We start from the raw sequence: 27103 nt of genomic DNA, 5'->3' as shown, positions 1-27103 counted from the left end.
TTAATCGCATCTTATAATTTTCCTTAATTAAAATAAACTGATGTAATAATGAAATTTTAAAACTAAAAAATATATCTTATATAAATTAAAAATTACAAAAGTGTGAGGTTGTTATTGTGATATATCCACGAATGATACGATTACAAAATTTAACCAAACAGTTACAAATGTGAAACGTAAACAATCATACTTTATCAAGAAATGCAGCAAAACACTATTTGACGTGTGTTTAATTTCTATAAATAAATAAATATTTTTTTATCTATTTTTCAATGAAACCTCTAACACCCAATTAAAATTAATTATAAATTTAAGAATTTAATCACAAGCTTTTAAAAGGCAGGGATCTTAAACATTTTCAAATAATTTATAATTAATGTACTATTTTATGTTATTTGATTAATTCCGAAGAAGGTGAATTGTAGCCAAAATTACAGATGAATGGCTATAAACACTTTTGAAATGCACACAAAATTGTTTACAATTTAGGATAATTATGATTCTAAAACTATTTTTTTTTTTTTAAGATAGAGATAATAATATTTTATAATACATAAGTAGATGTAAATCTTATTTTATAAATCTTATTTTATAAACTGCTTTTATGAAATTGAGTTAATCTTAAACTCCATTTCTTTCATAATATTCTTGAGTCATGTTTTGTTAGTATATAAAGAGTAAATAAAGAAAGAGATGAACAGAGAAGCATGCATAGGTTTCTATAGTCTAAGCCATCCATCTCCATATATGTAGTCTCTGCTCACAAAAGGCACAGCTTCTTCTCTGCTTAGAGCTTTTGACCATTCCACTCTCTCACTTCTGTTTGATCCTTTTCCTGAACACTCATACTCCCCAAACATTGCAGTCCTGTCCAAACCACAAAAACAAAACAATTTTAGAAAATTCTTCTGGTTTTTTCCCAATGCTTTTCAAATGTTATTTTTCTTTTTCATATCATCATTAGTTATTAGCATTTCCAAGTTTTAAAAAATAATATTGGTTGAAGATCCAAGTCGACTATACCACGCACGAGTTGACTAATCTCGGTATGAGATGTGTCGACTAGTACCACACACAAGTTGTCAGATATGAGATGTGTGTTAGAGATCTTATAAGACTAGAGATAAGACCAATCATAAATATATAGTTTTAAGGACAAGTTTCGCTAATCTCGTCTTGGTATGAGATGTGTCGACTAGTACCACACACGAGTTGTCATATCACTACAAGAAAATCATCAAATAGAAACCAATTTTTAGAAACCAAAATAATTAGTTGCAATAGTAACTAAATTAGAGACTATTTTAGAAACTAAAACAAAAATTGGTTTCTAAATTAGTTTCTATTATTTTCTATTATGGTTAAATAGTTTCTAAATTGGTATCTAATTAGCAACCAAGGTTTTATCTACCAATTATTTAGTTTCTAAATTTAGTCTCTAAAACTTTGGTTGCTAATTAGAGATCAATTTAGAAACTATTTAACATTAATAGAAACTAATTTAGAAACCAATTTTTGTTTAAGTTTCCAAAATGGTCTCTAATTTAGTTACTATTGCAACTAATTATTTTGGTTTTTAAAAATTGGTTTCTATTTTATGATTTTCTTGTAGTGGATCTCAGTATGAAATGTGTGTTAGAGATCTTATATTGACTATAGATAAGACCAATCATAAATATATAGTTTTACGGACAAGTTTCGCTAGTCTTGAAGTTAAGAAACGTGTTAAAAATTCTACTTCAGTTACTGCTTCATACTATATGAAATTTATGATAATCTAAATGTGAGTTGGAAGTATACTCTTGTCTTGATGGATCATTCCAATCGCTCCATCCCAAGGGATTAATAACATCATCCATGTCACAGTTTGAATATATTGTTGTTGCATAGTTCCCCCATGCTCTCCCAAGAAATACTCTACCACTTCCTTTGATTGTGCAGTTAACAAATGAAAAACCTGTATCTTCATCTTCTGAGTTTCTGTGATGAGCTGCAATTGCTCCCCAAAACTCAGCTACAGAGTATAGAACACACTCCTGCTTCCACACACCAACACCACTTTGGTGTTAGAAGAGAAAAATGAAAAATGAAAAATGATCTTGCATGAACTATGTTTGTAGAAGAAAAAAAGTAAACATTGAAAACAATCAAAATGAGAAGTTATTTACTTGAAACAACGATTTGGCATTGCCAAATATAAAATCAACAGATCCTTGAATGTAACTTCGGTAGAAATAATGGATTCCTGTGTTATCAAGGAGGGTGTCTTGCTCCCCCACAAGCCTAACTCCATAGAATACAGCTTTATCACCGTCTACACGCAATGCTACTGCTTGACGTTTATCTGCATCTTTATCTACCAAATTCTGCAAAACAAATACACATCATTGCTTTTCTACTGCATTCTGAAGTTTGTTTAATCAGACATTCTTCTAAAAAAATAGCTAAGTATATCATTGTAGTGTCATAGACCGATCCTGATTATGTGAAATAAGCAGATCGCCTTCTGATATTGATACTGATATTAAAGGACATTAATTTCTGTATTAGCATAAATTAAGGGATACTGAATAATCAGTTTTATTGCTGAAATTGGATCAATAACAAGGCCAAACACAAGGAAGATAGGGTAGAGACTATATGTGAGACAAGACACAAGTGAGAAAGACAGCTTACACACTCGACTAAAAGTACACTTGTTCTTAGTTACTGGGTTTGAGATCGTCAATACTCTTGTTTCGAACAATTATACTATCTCATAATATCTCATAATATCTATTACATTGAATAATTATGCTTACTTCAGTTCCAAGTTAGTTCTTAATTAATTACCTGAATTGTGAGAGAAGTTGCGCAGAAAAAATCAGATTGTACCCACACAGTTGCTGTACTAATTGTGCCCATTTGTTTGCCGTTGGAGTCTTTATCTGATGCCTTTGTACTGTTTGTGATAATAGCTAAGCCAATGCCATTACCTATAGCCGCTATATTTGCATCCATTGTTATATTAGGTTTACCTATTAATGATATGAACGGCTTGCTTTTCGGCACATTCACTCTTTCTCTGCATAAGTTAATTGTGTGCCACCAAAACATTCATTACTGCACATTTCATTATCATACCAATGAGTAAGCCAAGAACTTAGGCTAATTCAAATCTAATAACTCTTCTTTTACAAACAAGCTTTGATATTCAAAAGAAAAAAAATTATCATCAAGCATAATTCCAATACCCATCCAACACTCCTATTCATAAGTTACTGAAAAACAAACAAAAAAGTTAATAAAGCCACAAAAACAAGTGTTTGATAAAAATAGTGTTCATCCCAAAATGGTGAACTAGCAAAGATTTAGGATGAGGAAGCTTAAAAGAAATGTGAAAAAGTATAGAAATCTAAGAAGTCAACTTTGAGTCTAACTCAACCTCATAAAATCGATTTATAAGGTGAGGTTTGCACTCACTTATATACTATGAAATGTCCTAATCTCTAGTCGAGATCTCTAACACACCCCTCACACTAAAACTACCAACTCGCGCATTGTACTACATATTATGGGTGGTCCAATAACGGTCCGATAGTGGGTGATCTAATAAGTCCAACAAACAATCGTTAGATAGATTCGAAATGATTCATATTAAGAAGTGAACTTTAAGCTAACTCAAGCTTATAAACCTATGAAAATGAGTAGAAAAAGTTAATTGTTGTTACAAACCTATAAATTCCAGGATAAATGTATATCTTGACCCTTTGTGTGTTGTTTTGTGGAACCATATCCACAGCTCCTTGAACCGTTGTTGAATCTCCATTACCACTTTGATCGACCACAATAACTCGACCACCAACGTTGGATGTTGTCCCTTCTTCATCCACCAAGAAATCATCCCACGTAATCACGTTTCTAGCATGATCACTATCGGTATCACCCTTCACCCCAACACACTTCAACAGCAAAACCAAGAAAACCAAACCTGATAATAACATTAACCTCATCTTAGTCCCAAACAACACACTTATAAACTCTGTAATGTGACAGAGAAAACAGTGTTGAAGGGTGAGAGAATAACAAAACTGTAAGAATGAGATTGGAGAGAATCATGTGCAACTTAATGAAGAAATGGAACTCAAAGGAGTGATTTTGTTGGTCTAGTTTACAAGTTTATAAAGAACTCATGAGCAAGAAGAAGAGGTTATAGTTTGTATATATTAATTAGGTTAGTTAAAGAAAAGGGTAGATTGAGAATGGTCAACATGCATGCATATATACATTCATATGCATGCTTGCGGTGGACACTGTTAGGTTATTGGGACCAACCACCAAATTAACCTGTTTCTTCCTCACTTCACAATTTGCTTTCATACTTCAATTTATTATATATTAGATTGGATTGCATTACAGTGCACGCAATGTTCAATGTGTCTGTGGCTACAGTGAAAGATACAGAAAAATCAATGTTGAGAAAATATAAGTTACTTCATGTTTTACTCAGATCAAATAATGGCTAATGGGTAGGGTGAAAACAATAAATGTGCCTTTAGAATGTAATGGTAATATATATGAAAAACTTACTTACACAACAACATAGTTAAACATATGTTACAATTTTTCAAAATTTCTATATCTATTTAATGATTCATGTTTTAGTAAAAAAATATTTTTCTATTATAATATGAAACAATTCATTGTCTTGTCAACATATCATCAAAACTCATCTTTGTATATTAACACTCATGCCATTGTTATTGAGTATAAACAACAATCAATAAAAAAGGATTTTACCTTCATTCATGGCTACCACCTTCATTGCTGTGCTATTCCTTATACCACCTTTCTATTTCTTTATTATTTATTTTAATATATTTTTGAATTTTTTTTTCTCCTAGTTTGTTAAAGTTTCTATTGAATTAAATTGGCCATTCCATTAATTTATCACACTAACTTAATCAATTTGATAAAATATTGCAGCCAATCATTCTCCGTCTTATTGACCAAAATTATACTGTTAGTATTAAAGAGATATTTTATGAAACTATTTTTTTAAAAAAAGTTATCTAAAATTATATTACTCAAATGCTATTTATTTATTTTGTAGCGTGTGAATGTTCGGTTGGGCCATGTTTGATTGGACCTAGATCGGCCGCGTCTGAGTTAGGGCTGTTTCTTTCTGCACCCCGACAAATGACTTCCTGCATCCATAATTTTTTGAAAAGACTATTTTATCCCTTTTAAAAATAATTTCCGAATTATATTTTATGGAATATTTTTGAAACATACTTTCCAGAACACATTTTATGAATTCTATATTTACCATTCCAAAAATTAAAAAATGTGTTTTTTAAAGGGATATTCGATAATGATGTTTTTTTTTTTTGGATTTTCTATTTCGAAAACACATTTTGATTAGGGAACCCATATTTCAGAAATATTTTTTGCTTACAGAAGTCTTATTCCGGAATCATCCAAAATTAACAAGGATAATTCAGGTATTACATAGAATGTAGGGGTGCAGGAAGAGAAATATAGGGGTGCAGGAAGAAATACTCCTGAGTTAGACATTGTAAGTCTGGCCCATAATTGAAATTTAAAAAGTCTCAATAAATTTAATATTTTTAATTTTTAAAAAATTTAGCGATTAAAATAAACCTCTTTGCCACCAATATCTGAGGTAAATAAAAAAATGAGAAGTAAAATTAGAATCAAAGTTGTATATGTATAAACCAGCCGCCGAGGAAGAAGACAATTATGTTTTGTCTTCCATGTCTTGTCCCAAACAAATTTTAATTTTTTAAGCCCTTCACTTTACAATGCCAATAATGTAAAATAGCTTTAAAATATTCAACTTTTTAAAATTATTTTCAGGACCCTAGATATCCACCATACCCAAAAGATTCTCTTTTTTTTTTCACAAACAGTTTATTTGTGGCATATCATTCAAAAACAACTTACAAAAAGCATAAAAACCCGTGTGCTATAACATATATGATACAAAATACATTTTGCCATACATAATTATTAGTTAAATATTTTTTCTATATTTAATATTAAATCAAATAACACTTTTTATTGTTTACAATAAGTTCCTATATGAAAGTATAGTATATAATGTATAGAGTTTCAAGGAGGCAGAAGAGAAGTGTAAATGACTCTTAAAATTGTATTTTTTAAGATAGGGTAGAGAAATGAATTATTTAAAATTGATTGGTAAATTATTCTAACATTTTTAAATTCAATTTACTAAGAAAGGAGTATTTTTTCCAAATTTTATAATGCATAAATTGAAAGATATTGACTTGTTAAATTTAAAAATGTGAACTTTTTTGAATGTGCATCCAAAGGGTATTATTATTTGTAGGAAAAGAGAGATTATCCTGAAGAACACCAAAATCTATCTTTGACAATCCACCAATGAATACAGTTCTTTCTACTTTTGTTATATTATATATCTTATGAAATTTATCATTCAGTGAAATTGGGATGTGGAATCTGCTCTCCTTAACCTTAATCTTTGTGTTTTCCTTCAAATCACAGATCAAAGTCACAGCATTTTTTCCTTCAAACTCTTCCAATTTTGCCTCAAAATCATGATGAGATGGTACTCCCTTCTGACTTCAACTCCAAAACAAGTGTCTCTCCTCTTTGTTAGCCACTTCCACTCCACTTTTGTCACTCCATCACCAAAACAAGTGTCCCAAATCCACCATCGTTGGTGGGGCTACCCCAAACCCAGTTTCACCCCCTCCTCACCCTCTTGCAGACAAAGGGTCAACACCTTGCACACTGGTTCCTCTGTAGAACAAATTCAAGTTCATGAAGTTGTTGAGCACGATGTTTGGATGAAGATGCAGGATGAAGCTAGATTTGATGCCACTGAGGAACCCATCTTGTCTAGTTACTACAACTCTTCCATTCTCTCTCACAAATCACTGGAAACCGCTTTGGCCAATCACCTTGCAGTCAAACTCAGCAGTGCATCACTTCCTAGCAGTGCCCTTTCTGATCTTTTTGTCAGGGTTTTGGAAACTGATCAAGCCATCATGGATGCTGTGAAGAGTGATCTGAGGGCAGTGAAGGAGAGAGACCCCGCATGCATAAGCCACGTGCACTGCTTCTTGAATTTCAAAGGCTTTCTGGCATGCCAAGCTCACAGGGTGGCTCACAAACTGTGGCTTCAGAGAAGGAAGATTCTAGCTGTCATGATTCAGAACCGGGTTTCTGAGGTTTTTGCGGTGGATATTCATCCGGGGGCTAAGATTGGAAGTGGGATTTTGCTGGATCATGCAACTGGGATTGTGGTGGGAGAGACGGCTGTGATAGGGAACAATGTGTCAATTCTGCATAGTGTGACATTGGGAGGAACTGGTAAGGTTTCTGGTGATAGGCACCCAAAAATTGGTGATGGGGTGCTGATAGGTGCTGGAACATGTATTTTGGGGAATATTAAGGTCGGTGAAGGGGCTAAGATTGGTGCTGGTTCAGTGGTCATCAAGGATGTGCCTCCAAGGACTACAGTTGTTGGTAACCCTGCTAAGCTGGTTGGAGGAAAGAACAACCCTGTTAAGTTGGATAAGATTCCTAGCTTCACCATGGACCATACTTCACATATTTCTGACTTTTATGACTATTGTGTTTAGACCTTGAAGTGTAATGTAATGTAGTGTATTCCTCAAACATGCTTTGGAATTTTGAGTTTAGAATTTTAGGTGAAGTGATCTTGATTGATTGGGGTGGCTCTTGTTTGTTAAGGGAGAATTCATGTTCTCCTACTAACAAAAAAATAACGATGAGAGTTCCCTTGATTAAAGGATGTTATGTATACCCTGCAGCTATACTTATGTATGTATACCTGTGTCACTGCTATATGTGAATTTCACTGTTATTGTTTTCATTATCTATTTTTCTTGTTGCTTAACCTTGTGGAGATTGCTTAAGTTCAGTAACATATGGTTCTGTCTGATTATTTGAAATTTCCATTCCAATGCTGTGAGTAATAAGGGTAAGAAAAGCCAGCTATAGTCATGATAAAAAAATCTTTGGAAAGGCTACTTCAAACTCTCATCCCTGCTAAGTTATTTTTATTTTTATGGTCTGATGTGTGTTCTCAGAGATATCTACAATGAAATTACTCTTTAAAAAACTTACATGCGTTGGTTTATGAATGGTTTTTGTATCTAACATGTGCTCCTAATCAAGAACAAAGTTTCTTTAAGTCAAAAGCACAGACAATTCAGAGGCTGATAGTTTTTGAGGTGAAGTTCATCGATCACTCTTTATCCGGCCATAACAGGCTAAACATAAAAAATGCCAAGGAAGATATAAGAACAAAATTTGAAGGGGTATGAAATAAAAGCCACCTTTTTTCATTTTTAGTAACACAATTTTGAGTAAGTTCTTTCTCCGAACAATTTTAGCTTTTACTGTGATTTGATGCATGCAAACAAGTGCATTGGACAAGTAACACATGGTTGTTCATCAGGTCTAACTACTAGTTTTTAGGAGATTGCAACAAGAGAATGCAAAATGAATGTTGCAAGTGGAATATAAAATGGTTAAGATAAATGGTTAGTCTACTTTTAAATAGTTAAGATAAATGGATAGTCTTCTCTTAATTTAATTTAACTTCTTATTCCGGTATCATTAATATACTCTCACATTTTTTACGAGTCGAGACTAAAAGACAATTTATATACTTCTTCTTTAATTCATTAAGATATTTTTATGAATAAAACCGTGATGAAACACTAATGTTCAAAATGGACAATACCTCTATGATGATTTAAATTAAGATTAGTGTTATTTTTTAAAATTTATATTATTGAAGAGAAAACAAATTAGATTAAAAATGGATAAATATAATGTATATGCTCTTACACTAAAACATATTTTTTTTTCTTTCCTTTACTTGTATTCTTAAATTAATTAGAGTATGTGTAAGTTTTTTATTCTTCTACAATTGATTACTAATTTAGTCTTTTTCTACACAATCTTTCAAAATTTACTCGTAATTTTGTGTTTATAAATATTTTTAAATTTTTTATACTTTTATTTAAAAAAACTTATTTATAGTTTTTCATATTTTTTACATATGTTTAAAAAATTGTACATGAATTGCAATTCATTCTTCATTCATAATTTAAAATACTTCTATATTAAATAAACTTTTTAATTTATACTTTTAACAGAATATTTCCTAGTTATATTTATTTTCTTAAGAAATAGTAACAATTATCACACATCTATTTTTTATCAAAAAAAAAAAAATCACACATAACTTAAGTATATAAAAATTAAGCTAACTTTTACTTTTCTTTTTTAGTTCTTTAACTTGGTTTTTATTTTCCGTTGATTCTTTAGCTTTCAAAAGAAAATCAATTTAATATATATATTAGTAAGTTGTAGACACTGCACTCTTGCATAAATTTTCGGTTCTTTTGATAATCACTTTCAAACCTGCGCATCCTTAGTGTGAGTATTTTTTTTTTCTGTCTTCTCGTTTTCAAAGTCCTAGGTTTTCAGAACATTGCGTTTTTATGTTCTTTTTTGTTGAATTGGAGCAGTTACTTAATGTTGTGCTGAATTGGTTTTGCAGGGTCGATTTGCATTTGGAATATGTCTTCGTTGTTGGATCTTCCTCCAAAGGGTGGCTTCAGTTTTGATCTATGCCGAAGAAATGCAATGCTTGAAAGCAAGGGCCTCAAGGCCCCAACGTTCTTGAAAACTGGAACCACCATAGTCGGTTTAGTTTTTCAGGTTTGGAATCCTCACTCTTCTATCTGGCTGTGATTTATTTGTTTGTTGAGGTTTACTTGTTATTAGAAGGGTTTGTGTTCACTCTTTTCTTTGCTTCTTTATTTATTCTGAGTTTGTAACTGAGATTGCGAGCGGGTTCCGTGGAATCATGGATCCAGACACAGGATGTGAAATCATTTTTCGGCTTGGGAATTGTTGTATGAATTAAATCATTTGTTCTGGTTGTCTGGCCTTATGGGGTTGCCTTGTGCGGCTGAAGGAATTTCAGCTTGTGTGAATGTTACTAGTTTGGTTGAACTGGGGTTGGGAGGCTTTGCTTAGCTTGTGAGGTGTTTATTGCTCTGTATTTTGTTAGGGCAATAGTTGGGTCTGAACTTGCATTGTTTGATAGGGAGAGAATATGTGATGCCTAGACTGGCTCTGAATATCTTTTTTGTATGTTTGGGAAACTTCTACTGAGTAGGACTATTATTCCACTCTCTCATCTGACAAATTTGATTATTGATGCCAAAAATATCTTGTAGTAAAATGTTTAATTTGGTTCTTCAATACATGGATGATTTTCGTGGGTTGGACTGGGTGGCATAAAGAAACCGTTGGCAAGAAAAGTAATGTCTTGAAGCTCTGCATCTATTTACAAAATTTGTAATCTATAATTGCCTACTTTAAGAACAGCTATCAGCTAATCAATTGAACTCAACAGTGGATTGAGCAGGTTACTTTAGCTTTTCTCCTGTCTAACTTGTTCCATCTAGCTGAGGTATAATCAATGAGGCTTTGATTTTAATGTTACAGCCTAGGTTTAAGACGCACATCTTTTATTGTAATTTTGAAACTTAGTTGTTCCTTCTATGGAGTAAATGCTACTTTCTTGTGTAATTGTGGGAATTGTACAATTTTGTATTCTGCTTATAATGAATGTTCATGACTGTCATTTAATCCCAACAGTGTTTTGTGACTTCTTATGTCGATTGCATACTTATACTTTAATTGATTTGTATGTTATAATCTAAAGTTGAATTTTCCCACATAATAAATTTGTCTCAGGATGGTGTTATTCTTGGAGCTGATACTAGAGCAACTGAAGGGCCTATAGTGGCTGATAAAAACTGTGAGAAGATTCATTATATGGCACCCAACATATATTGTTGTGGAGCTGGCACTGCCGCTGATACAGAGGCTGTAACAGGTATTTGTTTTAAATGCATCTTTCTTCTTTCATTATGCCTTATGGATAGTTGCATATGGATAATCTTTAGTGTTGCTTGATATTATTAAGTAGAACACTTGAAAATGAGAAGTTTGTTATTTACTGTAGACATGGTTAGCTCACAACTGCAGCTACATCGTTATCACACTGGTAGAGAATCACGTGTTGTTACAGCTCTGACCCTTCTCAAAAAACACCTATTCAAGTTGAGTTTCAGAACTTGCTTGTCAGTTAATTCTCTCTCTATCGACCACTGCATCTGACTCTTTTGAACCATTGTGCAGTTATCAAGGTCACGTCTCAGCTGCTTTAGTGCTTGGTGGGGTTGATATCACTGGACCTCATTTGCATACAGTTAGTTCATTGCTTAGAACTTTGCTGCTATTATACTTAAGTTTCCTTTCTATGAATGTCTATAGTTCAATTTCTCATTACTTTTGATGCCTTGCTTTACAGATTTATCCTCATGGGTCTACTGACACCCTTCCATTTGCAACAATGGGATCAGGTTCACTTGCTGCAATGTCTGTATTTGAGTCCAACTATAAGGAAAGTTTGAATGTAAGTAAGCATATTAAGGACCAGACTTGGAACAGACTTTAGTATATTTGCACTTGGTATATTTGTGTTAAATGGTGGTGCCACAGTGGAATCGTGTGATGGATTTTTTAGTGAACTGTCAGCAATTTGTGGGAGGTCTACTATGACAGTTCCGTGGATCACAATAACATGTTTGTAATTCATATTTTTGGCCTTCTGCCATTGATAACACTGGTTTGTTTGCACTCTGTCAAGAAGAAGTTGATCAATTTATAATCATTTCAATAGAATGATACGAAGTAAATATTTATTTCAATAGAATGATACGAAGCAAATATATCTATTTCAATTCTAAATGTAAAACTGCTCATTATATTTATTAGACAGTGGTGCATATTAACTTACCATGTTGAAATGCTTAAATTTTGTTTGAAATTTGAATTTGATATAGACATTTTGATGTGGTGTAGAGGGATGAAGGCATAAAGCTAGTTGTTGACGCAATATGTGCTGGTATATTTAATGACTTGGGAAGTGGAAGTAATGTTGACGTTTGTGTGATAACTAAGGTTAGTTCCTTCATGCCCCAAGTCTACCGTTCGTTCTTCGAAGAGGGCCGTCTAACTTAAATTTCTAAACAATTTCTTCACTGATGCTTCACAGGGACACAAGGAATATCTCAGGAACCACCTTCTACCAAATCCACGTACTTATGTCAATCCAAAAGGGTTTGAGTTCCCCAAAAAGATAGGTTTGTTGCTAACTTTGCCAATGTCTTATACTTGAGACTGTAATAACCTATGGCTTTGCATAATATTGTGTCAATAGTATTAGTAGCATGGCATTGTGTTTCATCATGTGAAAATTATGATTTTGGGAATTTAGTGTTATGAAGTATTGCCGAAGTTTTACAATTTTCTTTCAATTTATAGTAATTTGCATTTTGTCTCTTTGTAATTCCAAATTGAACTATCTGCTTGAACTGATGATTTAACATTGTGTAAATAGTATCTTTTGTTGCCTTATCTTTAAGTAAGGTATCCAATAGCTGTGCATATATTAGGATTGCTACTGAGAGTTTGAGATGTTAAAACAATGAATGGCCTGTCTTTTATTTTATGTATCTTACTGCATATCCTTAATCTGCTTCCTTTATTCTTCTACCATATTAGAAAACATGGAGTATATTCCTGTACTGTACTAAATATAAATTCTTCATCTTCATTGCAGAGGTTCTCTTAACAAAAATTACTCCATTGAAGGAAAAGGTTGAAGTGATTGAAGGAGATGCCATGGAAGAGTAACAATCCTCCCAGCAAATAGTTGGTGTTTTGAATATGAAAATTGTTGTACTGTCATCAGAACTTTGGCTTTTATTACCAGAAAAAATTAATTTGATTGTGGAAATTAATTTTGTCAAATTCTATATTGGATTGTCACTAGAGAATGCTTATTAACAAAACTCCAAATAGAAACAAAAATAAGTACCGAGTAGGTCTATACATTTTGAATGATGAAAGATGTTTTTTTGGTCTATACATTTTGAAAGATGAAAGATGTTTTTTTGGTCTATACATTTTGAATGGTGGAAGATGTTTTTTTATTTATCTAAGTTGTTTTTTAAGGAAAAAAAGCTGTCCCTTACAAGTTTAATTTTGTTAGTGAACTTCTGAGATAAGGAATCAAATTTTTGGGGATAACTGTCTTTAAGGAGCAATTTGTATATTACATTTAATTTAATTTAATAGGGCAGTTTGCTTATTAAATAATGAAATAAATTCAAAATAATAATTATTTTTTAAAGTATTCATTTGAAATATATTATTATCATCAAGTTTTTCAAATAATATTAAAGTATTAAATAGTTGAGTTAGTATTCAAATAATATTATTGATTGAAAACATTATATATAATAGTTTTGTTATACTAATAAATAAAAATATGTACATGGTGTCAATATTTTATTTTTCTACACTTGTATGGTCTTTGTAACATGAAAATTAACATATATTTGGATATACAAAATGTTGGATATCTAGAAAATATAAAGTGTAAAATCGCCAATTTTAAAGTATAAAAAGACTAAAATTAAGTAAATAAAAATTATAATTAACGATTGCATTACACAAAAAATATATGTTAACAACATCCCAATTCCAATTGATAAACACGGTCAAAACTTGTGTTTTGAATTTAAAAACAATAATCTTCATTATATCAATGTTAATAAATAAATATTTTCAAACCTCAAGCTATTATTTAATTTGAGGATTGTTTAAAAAATTAATATATTTAAGAAATTAATATATTTCAGTTGAATGTTTAATTAAACTAAATTAATATTAATTTAAATTATAATATAATATACTGATATTATCACTTGTGTTCCGAACAAACAATCATGCATTGTAAATATAAAATAATTTTATATTATCAATTACTTAAAATTACTATGAGCAAACATTTAAAATATTTATTGTAAAATTAATAAATTTACAATATAAAATTTATGATTGAAAACGATATAAAATTGATTTGAAGTCTATGCATAACCAGTGTTTATAAAATTATTGTGTTGAAAATTTACTAAATATTAAATAATATGAAATGAGAACAAGAATGAGTTAAATAGTTAAGATATGATATCAAGTTATTTTGAATTTATCATAATAATTCTTTGTTAAATTTATTAGACAATTTATTATATGTTGTCAGAATACTTATAATATAATATTATCTTATAAATTAGTTTTATAAGATTGAGTTACATTCGTAAACTATTTTAATGGTTTTTACTATATATCAGAATCAATTAATTTTTGCTGGAGAGAAAATAAAAGGAAAAGCACATTTCAAACAAGAACAGAATCATTCGTATCGTTTTGTTTGTTCACTTGCAATTTTACAACTAATATACATATTTAGTTCATGGTCTACTCTGTTTCTCTCCAATTGCTTTGCTAATATCAATAGTTTCAGATTTGAAGTGTGCGAGCACATGAAGATTCTCTCAAGGGTCCAAGGTCGTCTTTTTTTGTTTTCCCACCTTAAATAACTGCATTAATATTATCATATGAATACCCGTTTCACGGTTGTCTTTTATAATCTGATTTTTATTTTTGGTTGCAGTTCTAAATTTTCGGTTTGTTCTTAAATGTGGGAAAATAGACCCTTTGTCCTGCAAGTTTTCATCCTCCTTTTCAAATGGGTCTTCGTCTGAATTGCATGGGAAAGCTAAAGTTAATTCCTTTATGGATGATACCTCCCATTCCCAGGACAATGAACTGAAATCGGAGAGCATGAGAAAGATAGTGCATGATGTATGCAGGGTCTTGGACACTGGTCCCTGGGGACCTGCCCTTGAGGACGCCCTCAACACGTTTGATGACATGCCTCAACCAGAATCGGTAGTTGGAGTAATAAGGAGGCTGAAGCATGTGCAGGTGGCATTGCAGTATTTTAGGTGGGTGGAGAAAAAAACTGAACAGCCGCATTGCCCTGAAGTGTACAACGCACTTCTCATGCTCATGGCCAAGACCAGAAATTTGAACTACTTGGAACAGATTCTTGAAGAAATGGGTCAAGCTGGATTTGGACCCTCTAATAATACTTGTATCGAGTTGGTTTCTAGTTTTATCAAGTCTCGGAAGCTAAGAGAAGCTTTTGGTGTTATTGAAACAATGAGGAAGCTCAAGTTTCGCCCTGCTTATTCGGCTTATACCACACTGATTGGTGCCCTCTCTGCAGCTCATGAAGCCGATCTCATGCTCACTCTCTTGCATCAAATGCAGGAAATGGGTTATGAGGTAAGCGTACATTTGTTTACCACACTTATTCGTGTATTTGCCAGGGATGGCCGCATTGATGCTGCTCTGTCCTTGCTGGATGAGATGAAAAGTAACTCCTTTAATGCCGATATTGTCCTCTATAATGTATGCATTGACTGTTTTGGGAAAGTCGGTAAGTTGGACATGGCCTGGAAATTCTTTCATGAAATGAAATCACAAGGGTTGATGCCTGATGATGTGACATATACTAGCATGATAGGGGTTCTTTGCAAGGCTGGGAGGTTGGATGAAGCTGTAGAGTTGTTTGAAGAACTTGATAGAAACAGGAGTGTCCCTTGTGTTTACGCTTATAATACCATGATAATGGGTTATGGTTCAGTTGGGAAATTTGATAAAGCATACAGCTTACTTGAGAGGCAAAAGAGAAAAGGATGTATACCTAGTGTAATTGCATATAATTGCATTCTGACTTGCCTTGGAAGGAAGGGAAAAGTTGAGGAAGCATTTAGAATCTTTGAAGAAATGAAAATAGATGCAGCACCCAATCTTGCAACCTACAATATTTTAGTTGACCTGCTTTGTAAGGCAGGGGAACATGAAGCTGCTCTGAAAGTTCGGGACTCCATGAAAGAGGCTGGCTTATTCCCTAATATCATGACTGTAAATATTATGATTGATCGACTGTGTAAAGCTCAAAAACTTGATGAAGCTTGCTCCTTGTTTTTAGAATTGGATCATAAAGTTTGCACCCCTGACACAGTAACATTTTGTTCACTTATTGATGGCTTAGGCAGACATGGCAGGGTGAATGATGCCTATTTGCTTTATGAAAAGATGTTAGATTCTGATCAGATTCCAAATGCAGTGGTCTATACATCTCTTATTATGAATTTCTTTAAGTCTGGTAGGAAGGAGGATGGTCACAAAATATATAAAGAGATGATGCATAGGGGCTGTTCTCCTGATCTGATGCTCCTTAATAATTACATGGATTGTGTTTTCAAAGCTGGTGAAACTGAGAAAGGGAGGGCTTTATTTGAAGAAATAAAGGCTCGGGGTTTAACTCCTGATGTTAGGAGCTACTCAATTTTAATTCATGGTCTTGTGAAAGCAGGATTTTCAAAAGAAACATACAAGTTATTTTATGAGATGAAGGAGCAAGGACTACATTTGGACACCCGTGCTTACAACATTGTTATTGATGGATTTTGCAAGTCTGGAAAGGTCAACAAAGCTTACCAATTACTGGAGGAAATGAAGACAATGGGTCTCCAACCAACAGTTGTAACTTATGGTTCTGTCATCGATGGTCTTGCTAAAATTGACAGGCTTGATGAAGCATATATGTTATTTGAAGAAGCAAAATCAAAAGATGTTGATTTGAATGTAGTGGTCTATAGTAGTCTTATAGATGGGTTTGGGAAGGTTGGAAGGATTGATGAAGCATATTTAATTTTGGAGGAGTTGATGCAGAAAGGTCTGACTCCAAACACATACACATGGAATTGCTTACTCGATGCATTAGTGAAAGCTGAGGAAATTGATGAATCTCTTGTGTGCTTCCAGAACATGAAAAACTTGAAATGCCCTCCGAATGAAGTAACTTACAGCATTATGATAAATGGTCTATGCAAGGTTAGAAAATTTAACAAGGCCTTTGTGTTCTGGCAAGAAATGCAGAAACAAGGGTTAAAACCCAATACTATCACATACACCACCATGATTGCGGGACTGGCAAGGGTTGGGAACGTTCTAGAGGCAAAAGATCTCTTTGAGAGATTTAAGTCAAGTGGGGGCATACCTGATTCAGCTTGCTATAATGCTATGATAGAAGGATTAAGCAATGCCAATAAGGCAATGGATGCATATATACTTTTTGAGGAAACTCGACTTAAAGGTTGTCGTATACATAGTAAAACATGTATTGTTCTTTTAGATGCTTTGCATAAGGTGGAATGCCTTGAGCAGGCAGCGATTGTTGGTGCTGTCTTAAGGGAAATGGCAAAGTCTCAACATGCTACAAGATTTACTTGAGAACAGGTTGTATATTGTATTGGTACTGGAACCAATTAAGTGGTGGTCTTCTCAGAAAGTGCTTGCGTTGATAACCCTTTTCCCATTGATCATGCAAATTCTGAGACAAAGCAAGAAATTTTTATGTCCCCAGTTCTTTTGAAAGTATATGGTCCTAGCCTCAAAGGTAATTCTTACTAAATTACAGTAGTTATTCAAGTTCCAAAGTATCCGACTGCTTCATGTAAATGAGTTTTGATTGTTTTATGCTACACATCGTTCTAACTTTTTACCAATATTTAGTATGGGTTTGAGATTCACATGGATTTTCATGCTTGATGATTTTCCTGGGAACGAGTGTCTATAACTTCATTATTTTGTATGATTACATGTGTGCCACATTTTTTAATCTGTTTCGAAGATTGTAATACTGCATAGTATATTATTTAGATTCTTATAGATGTCTGAGCAAAATATTTTATGGTAAAAAAACAAGATAATAATCATGCAGTGGTCGATATGCCATGTCCATATTCTCAAATCACCTTGTTAACTTATGCTTGTTTGAGGCATAGGTATGAATGTTCTAAACCATGGATTCTGGGCCTTCATTGTTATTTAGTTTTGAAACATAATCATGATTTACTACGAAGGTATATTCTTAATGTGTTTATAAATTTTATTGCAGGGGAAGTTCCTAATTGATATCTCTCTTTTGTAATTTTTTCCCATTGTTGGAAGGATATTAACTCAAATTTGGCTGGCCATGGACTGTCTACAGGTTCTATCAATACTGAGTTAGTTCAAAGTTGGAGGCAATTTTTTTTACCAGTCTCACTCATTTGCCAACTCCTCTTGAATGATTCATTTTCATACACTTTAAATTTTCTTCAAAAGTAATTGACACTTCAGGAAAAGTGTATTTATGGTTACATGATGTTATTGGAATGTAATGATTTTGGCATCATATGAGATTTACTTCAATCCTGTGATAATATATTGTAATGACATTTGGTGTTGGGTATCAATAAATGTGATCAGAAAGAGAAAGAAAGAGGAAAATAAGAATGTGAATGGAAAGAAGAAAAAAAAAATGAAGATAAAGTAATTTTTGTACATTTTTAGTTAATATTTTCTTCTTCTTTTATTCACTATAATAAAAAAAATGTTTAAAACAACTAAAATACTCCAATAATATAATTTTAAGTTTAATTGCATTTAAGATTTCCATATGTATGTTTACGATGCTCTAATTTTTAACAATTCACATTTTTTTCATAATTTTTCAATTGTTCAAACTAAGTCTCGTATTTCAATTCATTCTATAAGTGGGATATAACATTGACTAGCACATGAAAAAGTATGTATAAAATATTCAAATAGTAATAAAATTAGCTTCTATTAAGTTTTATTTAAACATTTTATATATATTTTGCTTTTTAAATCTGTAAATAATATATTAAATGGAATGTTTAATTTAAATAACTATAGAACTATAAGGATTATGTGATTAATTAGACACAAATCTATTTTAAAATTAGTAGCAAAACTATAACAAATTTGCTCTCGCATTTTTTTTACAAACTCTATATATCGTTTGATTAAAATTTGAGCTATAGAAGTTTTATAGTTAACATTTATTTATATTTTGACATTTTGTTAATACATTATCATAATTTTTAATAACTTTCATAAAATTATAATCCGTTTTCTTTAATATTGTTCACGTCATAGGACTAATAGAAGGTAAGCGTGTACAAAGCAAGACAAAATAAGTGACTATAGCTTCTTCTTTTTATGAAAACAGTGATTTTCAATGGCTATAGCTAAATATTATAATATTTTTTTCTCCATGTTTTTGGACTAACTACAACATTATTCATTACTGAATATTAATAAACTATTTCGTGCACTTTGTTCTTTCATTTTTTTATTCTCGCGTGATTGATTACAACATCTCTTGCAGAATATCTGTTCATTTAATATTTCATTGGGTTGAATATTCAACAATGGGTTAGTTCATAAGTTCATAAACCAAATCATATTTTTCAAAGCTTTTGCTTCTCTTCTCCTAATCATAATCTTGATTTGGAAAGCCATTGTTGACTAATCTGAGAGCCAACTCGGTAGCATGGGATTGGAGCTTCTCATTTCCTTATCTACAATCCTTACTTTCTTCATCTTAGTGTTCATGCTAATCAACATATTTTGGAGATCAAAAGCAACCAATTCAAACTCTAAGTTGCCACCAGGGCCAAGGAAGCTACCCCTCATAGGGAACATACACCAAATTGGAACTCAGACTCATAGTTCCCTATCAAGATTGGCATGTGAATATGGTCCACTCATGTATCTGCAACTTGGAGAGCTTTGCTGCATAGTGGTATCTTCACCCGAAATGGCCAAAGAAGTGATGAAAACACATGATATCATCTTTGCAAATAGGCCTTATGTGCTTGCTGCAGATGCTATCACTTATGGCTCTAAGGGCATGACCTTCAGCCCGTATGGATCTTATTGGAGGCAGATGAGAAGGATTTGCACCATGGAACTGCTAGCACCAAAGCGTGTTGACTCCTTCAGATCAACCAGGCAGCAAGAGTTGTCAAATTTTGTCAAGGAGATATCTTTGAGTGAAGGGTCACCTATTAATCTCACTCGGAAGATTAGTTCTTTGACATATGGGCTTATATCTCGGATTCTTTTTGGTAAAAAATCAGAAGACCAAGAGGCTTATGTGGAACATATGAAGGGTGTGAGTGAGACAGTTGCAGGGTTCTCTCTGGCTGATCTGTATCCTTCTATTGGAATTCTTCAAGTTATTACTGGGATTAGGACTAGAGTTGAGAAGATCCATCAAGGAATGGATAAGGTACTTCAGAACATTGTCAGGGATCATAGAGACAAAACTTTGGACACATTGGCTTTTGGGAAAGATAGGGAAGATATAGTTGATGTTCTCTTAAGGCTTCAGAAAAATGGTGATCTCGAACACCCCCTATCAGACAATGTTGTCAAAGCAACCCTTTTGGTATGTTTCTATTAACCATCTACGCAAAATTGCCTCATAAAATCAAACACTTTGTACATGTGATGTTTTTTTCTCGTTTGGTTGATGATTGTTTGATACAGTCCAAATAGATCGATAATACAAGTTTATGGATATGACAAGAACACATTTTTTATTGCTGATTGAAATTTATTGAAAGTAAACAAATATTTATCATATATAAAATGATATGAGTTGATTTTAGATTGACACATTTTAAATGATTAAGCATTTTGAGATTAACAATTTAAGGTGAGAACCTAATTATTTACAAACATTTTTGTCTTGTAAGAAAACACAAAGAAAAAACATTTGATATTCTGATCTATGCCTAGTTCTTTTCTGCTGAGGTTCTTCCGATATTTGGTGAGACCTTGTCTTGGATGCTAAGATGACTGATTAAAGTGTGAAATGTCTCTTGTGTTCTTATTCATCTGTTTGACTATTTGGACTGTATCATAAAATTTAATGAAAATCATTGAAATATCAGTAAAAGCATGTTGTTAGTCATTTTTAAGTTATTTACAATAAGCTAAACTGATAGATTTGACTGTGATGAACTTTTGGGGATTATTGAACTTGTTAGAAGTGTAACAAACCCTGATATTTCTTTCAGGACATATTCAGTGCTGGAAGCGAAACTTCAGCAACAATTATGGATTGGGTGATGTCAGAACTGGTGAAGAACCCTGGAGTGATGGAGAAAGTGCAAACTGAGGTAAGAAGGATCTTTGATGGAAAAGGATATGTGGATGAATCAAGTATTCATGAGCTGAAATACTTGAGAGCTGTTATCAAAGAAACATTGCGTGTGCATCCACCTGCTCCATTGCTGCTTCCAAGGGAGTGCAGTGAGAAATGTGAGATTAATGGGTATGAGATACCAGCCAAAAGCAAAGTGATTGTCAATGCATGGGCCATTGGGAGGGATCCTAATCACTGGATTGAAGCTGAGAAATTTGATCCTGAAAGATTCCTTGATAGCTCAATTGATTACAAAGGTGATGAGTTTGAGTTTATCCCATTTGGAGCTGGAAGGAGGATATGCCCTGGCATCAATCTTGGCATTATGAATGTTGAATTCTCACTTGCAAATTTGCTTTTCCATTTTGATTGGAAGTTGCCTCAAGGGAATAGGCCTCAAGACCTTGATATGACTGAATCCTTTGGGTTGGCACTAAAAAGGAAACATGATTTGGTGTTGATTCCTATCACTCACTACTCACCTCTTTGAACACTCTATTGTATTCTTTAGTGTTCGTACGTTGAAAACTATGTACCATATTATAAATAAAAAATGAAACAACTTTTTTATTGAAATGGAGTAATTTTAAAGATTCTATTGCATTCTTTATCGAGTGTTGATATGTTAAAAACCATACACCAGATTACTGGTCAAATCATACTTACAAAGACCTTTAGAAAATCGAGGGACAACAATCCCGTTTGAAAAAAATATCTGCAAACCATCAAGGCAATTAAGACCATAATAAATTAATTCAGGAAAGTGAAACCATAATAATTATAATTAATACCTTAAAAAAAACAACAGAGACATTTGCAGTATCTTCACGTTCTCTTGTGTATACAGTCTCACTTTTTTCATACTATTTACAGTTATACAAACTAGTAAGTATTAGAAAGCAACAGACAAAATTTCATGTGTCCATATTAATGACAGCGACTAAACAAGTTATTTAGAAATTAGTAATCTTCTTACCACAAGAATCGAAACACTCAAGTAAGTTGACAAGACTATCTTCTTTATTGATCTTCAAATTTTGAGCTTCTCACTAGGTTGGACTTTCGACTTCTCTTTAAGTAGGGCTTCCGACTTCTCTCTAGATAGGATTCTCGGCTTCTTCTCGATGGGTGTGTACCTGAAGACGCTCCGATGTCAAAGTCAGAAATAGTTTTATGTTCATCAGATAAAATTTACTTTTTCTTATCTCTGTCTTATCCTCTATTTATAAGATTTTCTTTTTTTACTGGACTCATATCTTATTTGCACATTTCTTTCTACATCACTTTATTACTTTACACACTCATTAATTTGGATTCTTATTAAATTTATTTTATTCTTTCAGAGGACATAACCTCTCAATTATAGCTTTCGGACCATCAGTACAAGTACAATACTAAAAAGGTTGTTTAGACGACAAAGAAAATGAGAGGAAACGAAACTCTTTGCTATTAAATGACAATGACTGACACATACTATTTATAGTGTCTGTCATAAAGAGGCAAAGAATAAAACCTACTCTTTCCCTAGTCTTCCAGATGGCACATGAACAAACTGCTCCCATATAAAAACTTGAATATAATATACTTTCCTAAAAGAAATATATTAATTATAAATATTCTTCATTAATTATTAATAGCTTTAAATGAGTCACCCTCTCCCTTACACAACAATTACAATTTAATATTCTTTACACGTATTATTTTTATCTTTTTCTTACCTCTGTTAAAATAAACGGCGAGTTATCCGTTAATTTACGTGCGAATAGAATTTACCCAAATGTTCTTTTCAGTTATTTTATTTGAAGAAAAAAATAATTAATATGGTACAACAATGTTTTTTTTTTGTTTAATTAAATTTTACATCTTCTATCTTTCAAAATATTTCTCAATCATGATAAAATCCAATGAAAATCCAAGTTTAACTGTAGGAAGGAAAAAAAATAATCCACGTGGATTATGAGAGTTTAGACTTTCTTTCTTTCAATATTTCTTATTTTGCTTTGAAACTAAAAAAACCAAAATTTCCAATATATGTGTATATATATAATCTTCATTGATTCTCTTAAAAAATATTTTTTTTTAAATAAACATTTATAAATTAGCCCAATTGCAGGAGAAATGTATGAGGAAAGAAAAAGGGTTAGTTGGTGCCTTTTTGTTTTGCCGTTAAAGACTAATGAAAGTGAAAAGGTTGTTTCAATTATTGTTTTGTTTTATTTATAGTCCTTTTCTTCAGTATATGTCGTTCCATGTTCCTCTCTGTAACGCAGAGTTTCTGCTTATTACTGTTTCAAGTTTTGCTCTGTAACGCAGAGTTTCTGCATCGAATCAAAATCAGCAGCAGCAAAGCATAGCAGCCAGGTACGTTTCAAATCAAATCACATGTCCTTTCTTCCTTCGTTCTCTCATACCCAAAACAAACTTTCATTCTGCAGCCCAAATTCCATTTCTTCGCACCAAGTTTACGTGGAGCAGAGGTAACGAAGTTCCCCCCTCAAAAAAAGTCTGCGGCTTTTGGACTTTTCATGGCGTTTCAACCCAAAGCTGAACCTGGGTCCTTGGCTAAGTCTTTGCCAAGGCTCATTTCTACCGCCCTTGCAAAAGGGTACAGTGAAATGAGCATTTCTGAGCTTGTTTCAGTTCTCCGTGTTGCGTATCAGACGGAGGACTTTGATAAAGTTGAAGAAGAGTTGGTGAAGAGGGAGGCCAAACTCACGGCGGAGATTGGGCCACTCCGGGCGGAGGTTGGACCACTCCGGGCGGAGGTTGGGATACTCGGGGAGAAGATTCATATGGCGAGCCTCAACCGTATTGAAGCCGAAGAAAGGCTGAAAAGCATAGAGGAACAATGTGAAAAGGGGAAGAGATCCCAGGAGCATTATGAACAGTTGTTGAAGGAAGTGAAGAAAAATGGGCTGGTTGAGGAGTTAAGGAAAAAGAACGTTGCTTTAGAACGTGAAGTTTTTGAGCTGAAGGAGTTCAAGAGAAAAATGCAAGTGGATGTGGCTAGACTAAGGGCCAAGATCCCTGTGTTGGAGGAGGAGAAGGCTAGGGACAAGAGTACTCTTGATTCCCTTAAGATAAAGAACATGGAATTGGAAGAAGCAGTCAAGAAGAATTTGACTGTGATAGAGGGGTTGAGGACTGAAAATTGTAGATTGACAGATGAGAAGCACAAAAGTAAGACATCGTTTGAGTCTTTGGAGAGGAAATATAGTGAACTCAGTGCCAGTGTTGTGAGGCTGGAAGATGATATAAAGCTTTTGTTGAGTGGAGATGCCTCTAATTGTGGGAACACTGAAGTGGAGCCTAACCCTGGAGTTTCTTATGCTGTCAAAGATGAACAGGTTATTGATGACTACGAGCTTGAAAATGACAATGGGGAGCCTGTTCCTTTCCAAAGGACTAAAGATACTCGTCACTCTCTTGATGCTGCCACTGCTCACACTTCCAAAAAAGGGAACAAGGAAGATGCTCTACCTGCATCAGGTATGGAAATGAAAATTCTGTTATGTTTGCATCCCTTATATCTATAATACGGATTTACATTTATATAATCTCCTTTGAAAATGTTGAATTGGATCAAACTGAATGGATTAATGTACTTTGGTCATATTTCTTGGTAAGTTGAATCGTGATGATTTTATTGAGAGAAGGTAATAGCTATTTCTTGGCCAAGTTTACACAAAGAGTTTATTAATTTTGGAGAATAACCCAAGTTGTCCACTTGCAAATGCAAGGTAAGGAAGCCTACAAATGATCCACATAGTATGTTGCCCCTGTTTTCAGGCCAAGGTCGATTTTCCGTTCTTATCTCAAGTCAAACACAGCATTGTTCGTGTTGTCTTGTTTAGATGTTCAACTCATGGTTTGATTTGTAGAGTTCTGGTTATTCTATAAGATATGAAGATCCTGATTTTTAACTGTAACGTTGAGGTTTTCTTCTGCTTTATGTTCTATCATCATATTTTGGTCCCTTTTGGATACTGCAAATCATCTTTTTTGTGATTTCAATAACAAAAGAAAGAGCAAACTGAAGCAGGCAAGGTAACTCATTTTGTTTTTCCCATACAAACAAGATTGCATGTATCTGCTCTGAATTTGATAAAAGCATCCATTGTTAATTACTTGAAGAGCCAACTGTTTACTCGTATTACAGAATCTTCTAGTCTTTATTCTCCTATCTTTTGCCTGAAGTATAATGTTAAATAAGTTTTAACACATTTTTTGTGCTATCAAATTCAAATCAGAAAAGGAGATCATAGACCTAAGTGATGATGATGATGATGGGTGTAAATATCAAGGATTGCATAGAGAGAAAGCTATTTCTCAAACTATTGGAGAAAATGAACATGCACAGAGGGTTGAAACGATCAAAAGAAAACATGCTTCTGATATTGAAATTTCTGCTCCCACTTCTACATCCTATGATGATTTATTTAAAGTGGATACATCAAAGAGAAGTAAAACTTCGTTGCCAGGGTAAATGGGACAATGTCCTACGTTAAATATCATCACTAGTCATATGCCCATTTGTTTGGTTATACTGAAAACAACTAACTCACCCTTTTGTTTGTCCAACAGATACTTCCTCAGTCGCAGAATCTAGACTAGTGCAGGTGCTTCTCTACCCAATCTTATATGTGAAAATTGTATATTTTGCTATGCTATAGCCGCACTTTTTACCAAGTATGACTTTGTTCTAAATGCCTGATCTTTACTAAAGAATCAGATTAATCATATTTAGGAAGTTTTCTCTCCCAATCATGTTTTAACCTTTTTTTGTTTCATCCTCAAAGCTGAAATTATAGACTTTGTTTAAAGGGTATAAGTTCAGGGTAGCTCAGAGCAACATGTTGGTGAGAAAGTTTGTATTTATTAAGTATACTTTTTGTATGACTGAATTCTAAACTATTTATCCGTATATGTACAGAGAAAGTTGCATCCTTTCCTGATTATAATGAATTTCTGATGTGTTTCTGCTTTGAATAATTTCTACTGATTAGTGTTGAAACTGGTATGTTAAAGATTTGAAGCTGAAAATCTTAATTTCCATGACATTGTGGGGTTAGGAAGAAACTAACCTAAAGTAAAAGAGGTGACCAACTGTTCTAAACTATAAAGAAAAATTAACTATTTTTTTTTATTGAAATTTAATCTATTTTTAAAAACAAAATTACATAAAAAAAAAGTTTATTGCACTACTTAAACTACTGTGAGAGTTGAAATTAACATCCCATTGTAAGATTGAAATTTCCAAACATCGGACACACAAACCATAATATATTTTAATTTAAAATATATTCCTTTTGTAGTAATATAATGAAAACATGATATGGACTATGAAATATATTATTTTTGTTCTATTTTAAATTTGATATAATATAATTTGAAATATAACATAAAAAAACATAATAATTTAAAGTGTACTTTTAATTAAAATTTAAAATTAATTAGAACTAAAATCATACTAACTCTAAAATATTTTTATCGGTAAAATTAAAATTAAAATTTATATAAAAGAATATAATAAAATATCTATTTTTTATTTGGAATTTATTAATTACTAATAATTGATCAAAAATGTGATTTAATAAGTTATGACAGTTTTGGTCCGTCCATATTTGACCTATAAAAAGCATGAGGGGTCAGATCAATCCGTATAAACAAAGTCTACCAATGCAAATATTTTAATAATCATTTATTTTAATGTTTTACATATTCCACCTCATGAATTTATTATTGATAATAAAATTTAAATAAAATATATAATTTAAGATTAACATTCACGTATAAATATGTAAAAATTATTTTTTTCATAAAAAAATATAAAAGAAATCATTGTTTAATTTATTAAAAAAGTTATAACAATTAATCATCATTTTATCTTGATTTAAAAAACATTATAATTGATATTGTGTTTCGATATGAGATATAATAAAAGAAATTTATTGCAGGTTACGCAGAAGGAATCTAAAGAGATTAAAGAGTTTAAATAACTTTGTTCCTATT

General features: G+C 32.6%; 6 protein-coding genes across 7 annotated transcripts; 5 read left to right on the top strand and 1 right to left on the bottom strand.

The window, feature by feature from the left end:
* Positions 1-602: 602 nt before the first annotated feature.
* On the bottom strand, positions 603-4136 carry LOC137827128 (pectinesterase QRT1). The gene is made up of 5 exons (XM_068633345.2): positions 3715-4136; positions 2833-3064; positions 2169-2366; positions 1801-2036; positions 603-867 (listed from the first exon to the last, which is right to left on the bottom strand). Exons 1-5 carry the CDS (start codon positions 3990-3992, stop codon positions 720-722), a joined length of 1092 nt encoding a protein of 363 aa, XP_068489446.1. The 5' UTR covers positions 3993-4136; the 3' UTR covers positions 603-719.
* A 2192-nt stretch (positions 4137-6328) lies between these two features.
* On the top strand, positions 6329-7888 carry LOC137825464 (serine acetyltransferase 1, chloroplastic). Its single transcript, XM_068631128.2, has one exon. The coding sequence runs from the start codon at positions 6582-6584 to the stop codon at positions 7629-7631; it is 1050 nt and encodes a 349-aa protein (XP_068487229.1). The 5' UTR covers positions 6329-6581; the 3' UTR covers positions 7632-7888.
* Positions 7889-9331: 1443 nt separating this feature from the next.
* Positions 9332-13069, top strand: LOC137826043 (proteasome subunit beta type-7-B). Its single transcript, XM_068631885.2, has 9 exons — positions 9332-9462; positions 9587-9747; positions 10795-10936; positions 11066-11162; positions 11242-11311; positions 11414-11518; positions 11968-12066; positions 12161-12248; positions 12728-13069. Exons 2-9 carry the CDS (start codon positions 9607-9609, stop codon positions 12799-12801), a joined length of 816 nt encoding a protein of 271 aa, XP_068487986.2. The 5' UTR covers positions 9332-9462; positions 9587-9606; the 3' UTR covers positions 12802-13069.
* A 1257-nt stretch (positions 13070-14326) lies between these two features.
* On the top strand, positions 14327-18293 carry LOC150025705 (Tetratricopeptide repeat (TPR)-like superfamily protein). Of its 2 annotated transcripts, none has more exons than XM_090294639.1 (3): positions 14327-14520; positions 14627-17485; positions 17987-18293. In XM_090294639.1, the coding sequence occupies exons 1-2, from the start codon at positions 14496-14498 to the stop codon at positions 17317-17319; spliced, it is 2718 nt and encodes a 905-aa protein (XP_090150765.1). In that variant the 5' UTR covers positions 14327-14495; the 3' UTR covers positions 17320-17485; positions 17987-18293. The 2 variants fall into 2 exon arrangements, with proteins under 2 accessions (XP_090150765.1, XP_090150766.1); XM_090294640.1 differs by having other exon boundaries at positions 14331-14520; positions 18080-18293.
* A 965-nt stretch (positions 18294-19258) lies between these two features.
* LOC137825058 (cytochrome P450 71D9) lies at positions 19259-21667 on the top strand. Its single transcript, XM_068630732.2, has 2 exons — positions 19259-20329; positions 20964-21667. The coding sequence occupies exons 1-2, from the start codon at positions 19430-19432 to the stop codon at positions 21579-21581; spliced, it is 1518 nt and encodes a 505-aa protein (XP_068486833.2). The 5' UTR covers positions 19259-19429; the 3' UTR covers positions 21582-21667.
* A 1622-nt stretch (positions 21668-23289) lies between these two features.
* Positions 23290-26056, top strand: LOC137825453 (uncharacterized). Its single transcript, XM_068631118.2, has 4 exons — positions 23290-23452; positions 23527-24580; positions 25342-25573; positions 25676-26056. Exons 2-4 carry the CDS (start codon positions 23617-23619, stop codon positions 25698-25700), a joined length of 1221 nt encoding a protein of 406 aa, XP_068487219.2. The 5' UTR covers positions 23290-23452; positions 23527-23616; the 3' UTR covers positions 25701-26056.
* The last annotated feature ends 1047 nt before the right edge of the window (positions 26057-27103 follow it).

This window comes from Phaseolus vulgaris, chromosome 8 (assembly GCF_051622355.1).
Source record: "Phaseolus vulgaris cultivar YP4 chromosome 8, ASM5162235v1, whole genome shotgun sequence".
Classification (NCBI taxonomy): Eukaryota; Viridiplantae; Streptophyta; class Magnoliopsida; order Fabales; family Fabaceae; genus Phaseolus; species Phaseolus vulgaris.
Note: the sequence above shows the minus strand (reverse complement) of the source record. Positions and strands in the feature narration are given on the sequence as shown.